We start from the raw sequence: 14252 nt of genomic DNA on the forward strand, positions 1-14252 counted from the left end.
TTGGAATATGTCCTGATGAGGGTGGAAGTCTATATGTACCATACAACAGATACAACATTCTACTGCCTATGATACCGTAAGTTAGAATTGATTCGTAGCAACTTGTTGATACGTTTCTGATAGAACAGTGTCTGTGGTCACTAAGGAACCTGTTATTACCGCTCTTTATGATTTAAATATATATTTTCTATCAACAATAAAGGCAACTTGACCATATATGAACAGACTCTGGACAAGTGACCTTGTGTGATTCAAAATTAAAGCCTCTCTAAAGATGGGTTGGATCCCAAAGTACTGTGTAACCCAAAATTATTCAGAGGGTTTTTCTAGCCTCCATTATCACTTATGCAGCTGAGATGAAACTACCAATCCAGCACGTGCAGCGCAGAACGTTCATAGGCAAGCCTATATTTAGCTTTCTCAGCAGGCACTTTTTTTGGGGGGGGGGGGTCTTTCTGTCAACTTTTAGAGTGTGCGATTCTTACTGTCAGTCACGTTACAACTCCTGTTCGGTAAGTTCAGTAATGTCATCATGACCTATAATTGCCGGAATTATCTAAGCCTTGTACCTCATAGTAAATTACTCTACCCACGCTATAGTAACTGCAATAGATATGCTCTATTGAACGTGATAAGAACACTATCAAATCTTGAATACAGATGTACTACTAAATAAAAATATATCCTATTTTATATTCTTTTTTTTTAAGAAATCATTTGAATACTACAGAAGCATCTTTGGAGGAAAGTGTTAAGAGGAGTCATTATGCGCTGTAGGTACAGAGTAGCAATTTCCAAGATGTGAAAGAGTTAGTAAATGAAAACTGAAGAATGGGGGGGGGGGGATATGTCACAATGTAAGCTAAGAAAAATTAGACCAAGCCCAAATATCCACGCTTTTCAGGGCTCCAAAGAACCATTCATTGTGTTCAAAAGTTCTCTCTCCATCAACGCAGGTGCATTTTCGGTATGTCTACAGCAATGTAAGGGTCAGGCACATCCCAAACATAACAATGCACAGTACTCCAGGGCTGTAGTTCACCTGAAATGTTTGATATGAAATTGTATGGTAGCTCCAACAGCCTATAGGCTTTTCCGCCTCAAAAGACAACACGAATATTCTCTATTGTAATCCCATCACATGGAAACAACAATAAAAAAAATAGATATGGTCATAACTTTGACGCGTAGGGTCGGAGATTTTTGATGTAATGCCACTAAACAGATCATTAATGCAAGCCGCTAACGTTACTCGTTCCTTTATAGGTATCTGCGGGCGTGAAGGCGTTATAATGTTACGATCAATCCCACTAATCGCTGATAAAATAGTCCAAGAATTGGCGGTAAGTGGTGATGACTAGCTGCGTTCCCTCTAGTCTTTCACTGCTAAATTAGGGACGGCTAGCGCAGATAGCCCTCGTGTAGCTTTGCGCGAAAATCATAACAAGCAAACAAACAATCCTTTATAGGTAGAGCGGTAGAAATCCCACTACGTAGACACGCTTTGCATTTTGAATTATTATCTTCCACCATTTGTCGTCATTTCAAAAGTTCAGTACTCTCGAAGTTTTGAGAACCAAGTACTACGTAGAACACGGAGTTCAAACTTGCCACAAACTAATATATTTACACAACATTCCTTACAAGCATCAACTTGGTGTATTACAACATCCCTTTGTGCAGTTGCTTTTGACAAATAATTCTTCAAGATTACGTAGAGCCGTTGAAATCACATTTAATCCTAGATCTGTAATACATGTAGCCATGTTAGGCCCTTAACGACACTCGTCGTTCCTGTTGAATTGTTAAATACGGTTACTGTTTTCTTTACTGAAAAATGCACATTTGTTATAATTAACTAAGCTCAGTGTGAAAGCTTCGATAGATACACTTAGCCAAAACTATAAGGAGGAACATCATGATCAGTGAATAATCAATCAGTATCACACTTAGCATTCAAGTAGTATCTCTGTGAACTAAAGAGGTAAAACGGAATCGTCTGACACCTATTTCATGTCATTAGAGTCAATAAAAACATAACAGTGGACGTTCACTTTTTCTCCGAAGTGCTGATGTTCCATACAAAATATACATTTGCATATGCAAGTAGAATAATTATAAAAAAGTCATTTAACATGTTTCACCACTCTAACTATAAAAGCACTTCATTTGGTTCTTGGCTTAGTTTAAAAACAAAAGTAGAAGAGTTTTTGTTGTGAACGTATAGGTAGAGGAATAACCATATAACCTTCAGCCTTACTAGTTGGTGCAGGTGTATAAATCATAAGTATAAAGCATTTATTAAATAAAACATCCAGAGGTGGCGCTGCAATATCACACTGAAACTTATCATGTGATGTCATCAGGAATGGTAGTTAAAAGTATGTGTCTCTGAGAACATTCATTTATTCTTCTATTAAAAGATTGCTACAACTTATTAATGATAACACTTGAGCAAAGAAATCATACTTATTAATGATAACACTCAGGCAAAAAAAATCATTTTTAACATTACACGAAGCACGCCATTGGAGATGTGTTTCGTGCTACTGTTTCATATCCAACCTCATCTAAAGCCTGTTGTTGATTTTGTTTTTATTGCTAAGCGAAAAGCTTTCCCAATCGCTGGAATTAAACACCGTATTTTAGTAGTATAAGCCTTCAAGATTGCCTCTGAGCCTTTAGGTATTGTGTTGCTGAAATAGGCGGAAGACATATTGAACATTGGTGTTACTTCCACTGATACATTGATTTTGGAAAGCATTTAATTAAATATTTTTGATTCACGTTGAAGTACTGAAAAACCATGCATGCTGTGCTAAGTTGAAAATCACAGTTATATACATTTAGTCTTAGCTATAGTTTCACTTCAGTGTTTTTGCTTATAGTTTAAACTAAAAAGAAATATAATATATTTGATTTTATACTTCGTAAGTCCTGTCAAAGGTGAAATTTTAGTGATGTAATTGCAACCATTAAAGACTTATATACACAACTGATTCATTATTTTATTGACTTCTTTCGAACAACTCGCACACTGATAAGCCTAACTCTTTTGACCACAGCAGGAAATCAGTGTATTAATTGTTACTTACACTGTAAAACGAGCAGGTTAAAAATGCACCGTTAGCCACTATTTTACGATAATAAATAAAACGAAAAATTCAATCAAACATTGAGATTTGTAAATATCTCTTGTGAAAAAAAAACATGATTGGCAATTTTTCACTATTTTTCACACAAAAAAATGGTCTAAGCTTTAATAAAAAGTAAATATTGATCTACGCATTACTACTAAGCGTTTAAGTGTGAAAAAATGATCGTCATATTTTTCTTTACTGTTTGCACTTCATATTCTGAGCGTTTCTACTCGTTTCAATACAGCTTGAAATGTAGTTATTTTGCTTAGGGTTTACTACAAGAAAGTATATATATATATATATTCCTCCATTCCCAACGTTGAATGTTATGGCTCTGAAAATGGACTGTGGACCATTAAAGGAAGCAGCATCTCGATCATAAGACAGTGTTCTATCGCTTTGCAGAGTGCATTGTAAAATGGTAATTGCATGGTTATGACAGTGGCTCGTGAAATGACGTGCACGTTTACCGTATATTTGAGCTTTTATTACAAGAGTGGAAATTTCCCTCCACGTAGGACTTCCTACTTGTTTCACCCAATCGTGTCTGGTAATCATTTAAGCTAGATATAGTCATTGGGCAACATCCCATTTTATGCATTGTACTGTATTTCATTTACAACTTTCTTTTTTCTTTAGATTTTATGATAAGTCATGTACGAGTTAATGGAAGCCCTTATTTAAGTTCATGGACTACTATAATACATACAGCGTGAAAACTACAAACTGTCTACTGTGTGAATGAGCGGGTGTCCGAACCAGGCAGGAAAGTCCACCCAGCAGGAATACATGTCACTACTGTAGTTGCTCCAGCAACCCAAACTGAAAAACAAAACAAAAACGAAGCAATAAAAGGCAAAGTGAAGCAGTCTGCTGCCATAAGCGATATTTACACTCTGTTTTAGACGTAAATCTGGGAAAGCACTTAAGATCCAACAGCGTTTGACGTCCCCAAGTCTGGCAAACTTTTTGTCAAGGCTATATAAATAGACGTTATAGTCATCTAATTTGTTTCACTATTTAAACGAAAAGTTCAACTTTTGACATTTAGGCTTATATATATATATGGGTGAGTGACAATAAGGAAATTCTTGCGGAGGTTAAATTGGTTTGAAAACCCTAAACCTAGAAACCCCAAACCCAGTATTGTGATGTTGATAGTACCATTGTTAAAGATTTATGAATATGTTGCTGTTAAAATGCTAACATTTGATCCTTCTCAATACATCAAATCATTATGGGATTTAGATTAAACACGCGTAAAACCACATCGTCAGAGACACCCTGCCCACGGTGCTTTTTATTGACTTTTCACTTGTTACTTTGATTCGATGGTTTTCCATTATATATCCACCCAAAAGTGGCATTTAAACTAACTCAGAAATGTCACCATTGTCATGTAGAGAAAAACAGACTAGAACGCCTACAGTTGAACATAGATAGATAATACACTTGCATCTGAACCTATGAATTACATACATTTACCTCCTTATTCCTATGAATTACATACATTTACCTCCTTATTCCTATGAATTACATACATTTACCTCCTTATTCCTATGAATTACTTACATTTGCCTCCTTATTCATATGAATTACATACATTTACCTCCTTATTCCTATGAATTACATACATTTACCTCCTTATTCCTATGAATTACATACATTTATCTTCTTATTCCTATGAATTGCATACATTTACCTCCTTATTCCTATGAATTACATACATTTACCTCCTTATTCCTATGAATTACATACATTTATCTTCTTATTCCTAAGAATTACATACATTTACCTCCTTATTCCTATGAATTACATACATTTGCCTCCTTATTTATATGAATTACATACATTTACCTCATTATTCATATGAATTACATACATTTACCTCCTTATTCCTATGAATTACATACATTTGCCTCCTTATTCATATGAATTACATACATTTACCTCCTTATTCATATGAATTACATACATTTACCTCCTTATTCCTATGAATTACATACATTTATCTTCTTATTCCTATGAATTGCATACATTTACCTCCTTATTCCTATGAATTACATACATTTACCTCCTTATTCCTATGAATTACATACATTTACCTCATTATTCCTATGAATTACATACATTTACCTTCTTATTCCTATGAATTGCATACATTTACCTCCTTATTCATATGAATGCTTATTTTGATGTTTATCAATCAATCGCTGATAATCCTTTTCGAGTTTAGTTATTTTATTTTATCGATGTTAGAAGTATTTATTAAATCAGGCGTTGCGAACTCCAAGTGTGAATACATGCCTTTATGTTGATAAAACTATTTCTCAAGTAAATTACCGTGATACTTCTGGTATAGGTGACGCTAGCATCAGTAGTATTGACAGTTGTACAAAGCTAATAAATGTAAACACATTATTCTTGTTATTTTTTCTATACAATTAACTGATACTAGTAATTCTAATAATAAACTTTTGTATACTTCCGAAATAATGATGTGGGCAAAATTATTTTTATTTTACTCATTTTACATACATAACGTAAGTCGGTCCACTTGTGGCTTTTATAAGTAAATGCTACTTGTATTTATTGTGGCTTCTCAGGAGTGTTGCCACTTCTTCATAGTGTAAAAACCATATGAACAACATCTGGTAATATTAAGCAAAGCTCAGTAAGTATGGGATAAATTTAAGAAAATGTTTTTCAGATTTTTTCGGGCTTTTTTTTTATAGAAACCAGGAACTGCCCATAGTCTAAACGAGATCAACGAAGGTTATACTTTCAAACACTCTCTTGTTATGTAGTGATTTTCTGTGATAAACAATACTACAACAAGTAACCACGGCCTCAGAATGAAATCAAAGTGTTGTCGATGGGAATAATCATAAGATATCGCATACGCTCGTGCATTGAAAATACGATGCTACTTTCACCACTGACTGTGGAACTCATGATAATCAAATAAATTTCATTTTATGATAAAAACAGTCATTTTTTGCATTTCTCTATGCGTTACTGGCAGATTTCAAACAGTAATTCTTATGTGTTATTTAAACAACAGTAGAAGGTGATGCGTTACTGATAGATTTCAAACAATAAGTAACTTATATGTGATTTAAATAACAGTAACAGTTGAGTGTGCTGAGTTTTATCTACCAAAACTTAACAAACGATAAGTGTAAAATACGTCAACCATTGATAAAAAAATACACTTTTATAAAACTCTTACCTGTTGGCAACTAAACCGTCATAGTAGCTGGTTGAAATGAAGACAGCCATTGATAAAAAAATAACACCTTTATCAAAACTATTACTTGTTATTGATCAAACCGTCGTAGTAATTGGTTGAACTGAAGTTAGCCAATGATAAAAACAGGAACTTTTATAAAAACGTTTACTTGTTGACAACCAAACCGTCATTGTAGTTGTTTGAACTGAAGTTAGAAATTGATAAAAACATGGCATTTCTATAAAAACACTTACCAATTGGCAACCAAACCATCATAGTAGCTGGTTGAACTGAAGTTAACCATTGATAAAAAAAATGGCATTTTTATAAGAACTCTTACTACTTGGCAACCAAACCATCATAGTATCTGGTTGAACTAAAGTCAGCAATTATTAAAAACTTGACACTTTTATAAAAACTCTTACTTGTTGACAATCAAACCGTCATTGTAGCTGGTTGAACTGATGTCTATGCAGACATAAATTCCCGTTTATTGGCTTAACGATAAACTAAAAGTGATGCAGTTTTCCTAACTTATTTGTTTTATGAAAGTGATAAAGGAGGCAAATATAGGAGTTAAAACAAAATGTTATTTTTAAGCCTCATTTCTTAACATCTTTGAAAAGTCCGTACTGAAATTTTATTTTTTTAAATACCAAACATAAAGCCAATATAATCTATGGATCCTGTTTAGTGTAGAAAAGCTCCACTCAGAAGTTTGGCACAAAAAATGATTTACCTTACGTGATATTATAGCCACGAGAAACGCCATAGCCGTACGCAATTCTAGATATGTGTAACAAACTCATACGTCTAGAGGCAGACATTCAAATACACTTTATCATTTAAACGGCACATTTCAAACTGACAGACTGTTAGCAATGTTTAAAAGATTGTGGTTAGAATTAGCCCATAATGATATAAGAAATAGAATGCATTATGTAATCTCATACGTACAAAATATCCATATCGCCTAACACTGGGATTGGAACAGAACTAAAGCCATCATAAATATGCACATAATATTTAACTTAAATTCAAACATACAAAACAGTGATTGTACAACAGGAATCATCTGTTTTAACCACTCGCACCGTTATACAGTAGTGTGTTGTCTGTCAGTCAGTCAGTAGACACTAAAATGACGCCACATAAGGGACTCTTAACGTTGCAATTTGTACTGTAGTTACGTCAGTAGAACGTGCGCATGCCATGAATCACAAGAAGAATTATGCACTCTGTGGGCTACAACACAGCATGACATATGAACTTCAAAAGCAAGAAATACAAATATTTGTTACTCTTGGTTTTATTTACTCTTGAAAAAGAACATTTTCGGAGAACCTGCGGAAGTACACATAGTATGTTAGTTTCAAGTTAACATTTTGAAAATGAGTTTAAGACTCCAGTCTTTACTTTATATATATATATGTAATGATAGGAAAGCTATCTGTAATTAATATATTTTACAACATTGTATATATAAAGTTGTATATACACAGGGTGGCTAGTAATTATCGCAAAAACTCTTTGAAACCCAACTTAGCAATCTCGTTAACATAATTTCTGGACACCCTGATGATTTGTAAAAAATATTTTTAGTATCGGTTTCTCCAGGTTTTTATACAATTACTAAATAGTTTTACCAGTTTAGTAGCTAAACAAATGAAATTTTGTGACCAATACTAGTGTAGGTTTAACATACAGATTAATACTCTCCTTGTTATATCGAAGGGAAAAGATAATTCGTTGACAGCAAAAAATTACAAAAGCGAATATTTCCAGTTTTTCCCTTATCAGCAGTTTCACCTTGGATACACTGTTTTTCAAAAGAACAAATATCTGTAATTAATATATTTGTATGTTACATCAGATGTTACATTGTGAAAAGATGTAACAGATGTTACACTTTGAAAAGATGTAACATACAACTACGATGTTACACTGTGAAAAGATGCAGTATACAACTACGGTGTTACACTGTGAAAAGATGTAACATATAACTACGCTGTTACACTGTGAAAAGTTGTAACATACAACTACGATGTTACACTGTGAAAATATGTAACATACAACTACGATGTTACACTGTGAAAATATGTAACATACAACTACGATGTTACACTGTGAAAAGATGTAACATACAACTACGATGTTTGTGAAAAGATGTAACATACAACTACGATGTTACACTGTGAAAAGATGTAACATTCAACTACAATGTTTCACTGTGAAAAGATGTAACATATAACTACGCTGTTACACTGTGAAGAGATGTAACATACAAGTACGATGTTACACTGTGAAAATTTACATCTTTTTAGAGTGTAACAGCGTAGTTGTATGTTACATCTTTTCACAGTGTAACATCGTAGTTGTATGTTACATCTCTTCACAGTGTAACATTGTAGTTATATGTTACATCGGTTCACAGTGTAACATCGTAGTTGAATGTTACATCTTTTCACAGTGTAACATTGTAGTTGTATGTTACATATTTTCACAGTGTAACATCGTAGTTGTATGTTACATATTTTCACAGTGTAACATCGTAGTTGTATGTTACATCTTTTCACAGTGTAACATGGTAGTTGTATGTTACATATTTTCACAGTGTAACATCTGTTACATGTTTTCACAGTGTAACATCTGTTACATGTTTTCACAATTTAACATCTGTTACATGTTTTCACAATGTAACATCTAGTACATCTTTTTAGAGTGTAACAGCGTAGTTGTATGTCACACCTTTTCACAGTGTAACACCGTAGTTGTATATTGCATCTTTTCACAGTGTAACATCGTAGTTGTATGTTACATCTTTTCACAGTGTAACATCGTAGTTGTATGTTACGTCTTTTCACAGTGTAATATCGTAGTTATATGTTACATATTTTCACTGCAGCTGCTCGATTGTTGTTAATAAAAAAGTGAATTTGTGAAATGTCATGATTAGCATGCGAGTCATTGCCCGTAACAAAGAAACCCCTCTAACTTCCAAGTTTAATCAAAGCGTGTTATGTACAGTACCGTAATAATTGACACTTCACTATTATTAGATAAATCTGACATTTTATTAGTGGGCATCAAAATGTGTGCTTTTGATGAATATATTTGACAGTATTACGATAACGAAGAAAATTAAAAATCGTAATATATTATATTTCTGTCACCCTTTTCATGAAGCTCACGTAACATCCAACTTGTGAACAAACCCTCAAGTACAAACTATTCAAGAACACGTAATTTACAATCTACATCAGGAGTAGTGTTAACCTTGTATTCATCGAGTTAGGAGGTAAAGAGGACAACTCTTGAGATTAGAAAATAAGTTATTCCTGTCGAACAGAACCTTATATAAACTAGCTTTGAAGTTTTTCCAACGAATATAGTTGATCTTGGGACAATGCAAAATATTAAAGTTATAACTTTACCATTAATTTAACTACTGTACATACACATATCATACAAAACTACAATCTGAATTAACATAGGATTGAAAAATACAGGAAATAAATACTTTTCAAACTTATAGAAACCAACTCGCATATTTTTCGTTACGTAGTGACAAGTTATTATTATTATGATTGTGTCAATAACGTAAAATTATTAGAAAATACGATTTTGTTTTTTAAACCCGATGAAATTACAAACATTCTTCACGCGATATGTAATGGTATAATTTTGTTTGAGTTTATATGGCAATCAAATAAATAAAACAACACGTCTTACACACTAAAAATCTGAGTTGAGCTCTTCGAAAGACCTAGTAATTACAGAATCTTCAACCACAGCGTTTATTAAGACAAGCATAAAATACTCGCGTCCCACTGCAGGGTTCGATTCATAGAGGCCAAGTATACCGATCAAGCTCCTCCATTACTCCGAATATCTTATCTAACTATCCATATTGAATCTGTATCCGAAAAAAAACGTTAGGACACCCGCTTATGGTGCCTGAGTACGTCTGCTAAGTTTGATCTCGCTGGCTCGTGTGTATGAGTACAGTTTCAAGCTTGGCACTCTTTATTCCAAAGGAGACCAAGAACGTAAAATACGATGTCCGATCGCATTCAGAGACCCTGAAAAACCCACTGTTAGATCCCTCCTCCATCATGCCTGGGTAACCAATCTTCCGAGGGCTTTTTTATCCTCCTATAGCATACGCCATATATATATACACCCCCCGAGCCACCCTGAAAGTTTGATCCTGCTAGCTCCAGAACTATGGGGAGAGACGATGTTGGCTGAAAATGCATATACATATCATCTAAAGCTACAATCTGAATTATTATAGAATTGACAAATAAAGGAAATAAATACATTTCAAAATTGTTTGATTTCTTTTCCTGTCGTATACCTTATGCATAGAAACGTCGTGCACGTTGATTACCACTCAACAAGGCAACAGCTCTGAAATTTGAATAAACTAAATAACCCATTAAAAACCTATACCATATTATTATTTTATTCTATGTCAATTTTTCCATTCGCTGGAAGACACTTTGGAGTCGTATTACTGAATGCCTTGCAGTTGTTATTTCTTGGGTTTCATTTTGGAGAAAAATTATAAAGTTCTTTGAATGATATCGAATGACATAAAAACAAACAAGTAATGGTTCTTTGATAAGCATTTCAGTTCACCTTTATTTTGTTATTACAGACTTGTAGATTTTAAAGTCATAGAAAGTAGAAATATTAAATTGATTACGTTAAGCTAGATGTCACTGTAACATGAAGACTCATTTCCTTTAAAAAACTATACGGATTTGTCAATTTAGTTAATTATTATATAAATGGCTCAAAAATCCATAAAAGTAATATTAAGATGAAGCACTATTACTTAAAACTGTTTTATAGTAGAATTAATAATAATTACATGCATTGGCCTGGTTTTATAAGGATTTTTACATGCACGTATGCATGGTTCTTAGAATTCATATCCATACCATTAAAACATTGAAGACTAGATGAAGTTTTTTCACCCCTTGAAGATAATTTACACCTTCATTGATAATAAAAATGCCTCTTTTACTCGACAACTAAGTTGGAGTACCGCCCAATAAGGAGTAATTTAATAAAATTTTACACGCCTATCCCAATTGCCTCAAAACCACCCTTCATGTAGGAAGTCTCATGATAGCAGTTGCGTAGCTAGCAACTATGGGCGTCAGACACTATACTGATGGGGCTAGCCAACCTAATGGCAGAAAAACGAGCAACCCCATGCAACATTGTCGTTAAGGATCGAAGTTACGACCAAAAGAACGTAAAGCGAGGTGGTTGGATCAGATAAGTTTTGCTGGGTCTAGTTTTCAGGTTGCTTTGCAGGAATATAATACATGTTTAGAGCTTCAGCCTAGAAAGTTGTTGGCTCAATAAATATTGATGGGATCAAAGTTTTACGTATCCCAAGATGACAGAGAGCTAGTAGAAAGCCGGGAAGATCGCAGAGAGTGAAAGAGATGAGAAACCAATAACGATGTGCGAGTTAGTCTTTCACGGGTGATTTGATCTTTGTGCTTTTATACGTAACTCTTAAACAGCTGTTCTCTCTATACATATCTATTATATGGTGTGTTGCAAAGTAATGGAAGTATTTTTTATAATACACGTCTTAGATAGATTGTGGTATTTACGAATAAAACGATCAGCATGTTTTAAATAAAACTCTAATCCGCACAACGTTAGATTGAAAATTATTGTCACACAGTTACAATCATGAAATGGTAAACTTTACTATCAGAAAAATTGTTAGCAGTATTATATTGTCAATGTCACTAGTACAACTTTAAATTCACTTTAATATTAAATTCATAAACACCAGTCTTTCATCCCTAACTATAACTCTTTCATCTTTGATCTTTTTTTTTTATCTCTATTTCTAATATCCTAGTCAGTATCAGCCAGAAGATAAATCATATAAATGACACCTCTCAGTCAATACCTAACCAACAATATTTTCAGGCTTAACATGTCAATTGATGGATACAAACACAGCAGAAATTTTCCATTGAAGCTACTTAGTTGATTTAATATATAAGTTTTATTTTACATATCTAGATGAGTATGAGGACATTTCTGATTAATTCAGGCAGTGAAATTAAGAGTTGCTATTGAATTTGTACTAACACATAACAAACTGCCATTTTGTTCGAAATTTCATAGTGTCAGACTTATGCTGTTTTTTAACCAACAATTTGAAGTCAAGTTATCATTTTTCCATCCACTGTAATGTTACACCTATTTTGACGTCTAATGTAATGTCAAATATATGGTTTTATTACATTGGATATCAAGCCAAAAATGTGACATTACATTGGATATCAACCCCAAAATGTCACATTACATTGGATATGAAGCCAAAATGTGACATTACATTGGATATCAAGCCAAAAATGTGACATTACATTGGATATCTCACATTTTTGGTTTGATATCCAACGTAATATCACGTCTTCTTTTGATCTCTGATCTAATGTCCCATTTTTGGTTTGATACCCAACTTAATATCGCGCCTTCTTTTGACATCCAAGAAAGACATATTTAACGTTTGTTTGTTTCTGTGTGTTTATGTTAATTATCTATGTGAATAAATACACGCAACTCCTTGGACTATCTTTTTATAGATATGAACTTGGTAAATCTCACTTATACTCTTTTTTGTTGCCAAAAAAAAAGACACACGCATACACGTGTGTATGTACATAGTTAAATGAACGTGGTAGAAAATAAATATTACTTTCGTATGAATTTGTTGGTGCTAGCAGTAATGTAGGTAATAAGCACCTGATAAAAACTGAGTATTTAATTACACTTGGATTTTCCTCCATTTTAGTTTTTTTTCCTTCTGTAAATCAAGCTGAATCAATTCTAATAATTATAAACTGGTACTTTCGAAGTGACTACAAGCGTATCTTTCATCTCACATAAAAATGTATTTATTGTGTAACATTATCAGTACTTTTATCCAATAACTCGCCATTTGAAGACTTCGCTGTCACGTTATTTAGTAGTTCCTCCTTTCATTTCCAGCGACCAGTGTCTTCGACCCAGTAGCCATCAGCCTGTTCGACGCTTAAAACGACGCCTGGTGACGAGAGTACAGAATACCCAGGAGAGGCAGCACCTCGACTGTATCCAACAGCAGCAGTCTTGTGGTAGAAGCGAGATGGTGCAGACTTCTGTTTCCCCTGTCTTGCTGCATGTAAACCAAGAAGAGATAGAGCCCGCCAACTTCCTCTACGTTATGGTAAGATTGTCTTGTTCTGAATTCCTTTAAATAACGATTTAATTCCCTCGAATACGTGTCATTTTGTCTTCTATTTCGACTGATTTCTACTTGTGAATTTTTGACGATCTATAAACATTTTTAATATAATTATTAAAAACATGTAAGATATACTGCATCATTTAATCTAGATACATCTTAAATGTTTCAATACTAACTAATTTAGAGCTACTTTGGCCCAAACTGTTAACACAGCCTAGCGTTTGTAATTTATTTTTCATCAATTCCTGTTCAAATCATCGTTATGCTAGATAGCTCCATGGGATTCTGTAAGCTACGTGGGTAGCTTAAGTTATTTCCTAAACACAATCAATCCCCTGTAAGGCTCTCCTTCGTTTAAGATTCAATCATCCGGCTACATCTTCTGGATACCGTGAAGGTTCTGAAATCAATAAACATCTCAAGGACTAGATCAACAGAAAGTTAAACCATATGTTACGATGTTTGGGGAAATATGTGTACAAAGTTATACAAAGATGATACGTTACTAAGGTAGATGCGCTGATTTCTATCAAATAAAACATGCAAATTTTGTGAAGCGTTCGTTGTTTTCGCCTTCTTTCTAACGGCGTCGGTAAACATGCTTGAC

At 33.7% G+C, this 14252-nt stretch overlaps 1 protein-coding gene across 1 annotated transcript in view; it reads left to right on the forward strand.

Moving 5' to 3' along the window:
* Window positions 1–13661, forward strand: part of LOC111085705 — a 125827-nt gene extending 112166 nt beyond the window's left edge. Inside the window, exon 4 of the mRNA XM_022385563.1 lies at window positions 13408–13661. Within this exon, the coding sequence (XP_022241271.1) occupies window positions 13408–13654 (247 nt within the window). The 3' untranslated portion in view covers window positions 13655–13661. The remainder of the gene's footprint in view (window positions 1–13407) is intronic.
* The last annotated feature ends 591 nt before the right edge of the window (window positions 13662–14252 follow it).

This window comes from Limulus polyphemus, unplaced genomic scaffold, assembly GCF_000517525.1.
Source record: "Limulus polyphemus unplaced genomic scaffold, Limulus_polyphemus-2.1.2 Scaffold565, whole genome shotgun sequence".
NCBI classification, from domain to species: Eukaryota; Metazoa; Arthropoda; class Merostomata; order Xiphosura; family Limulidae; genus Limulus; species Limulus polyphemus.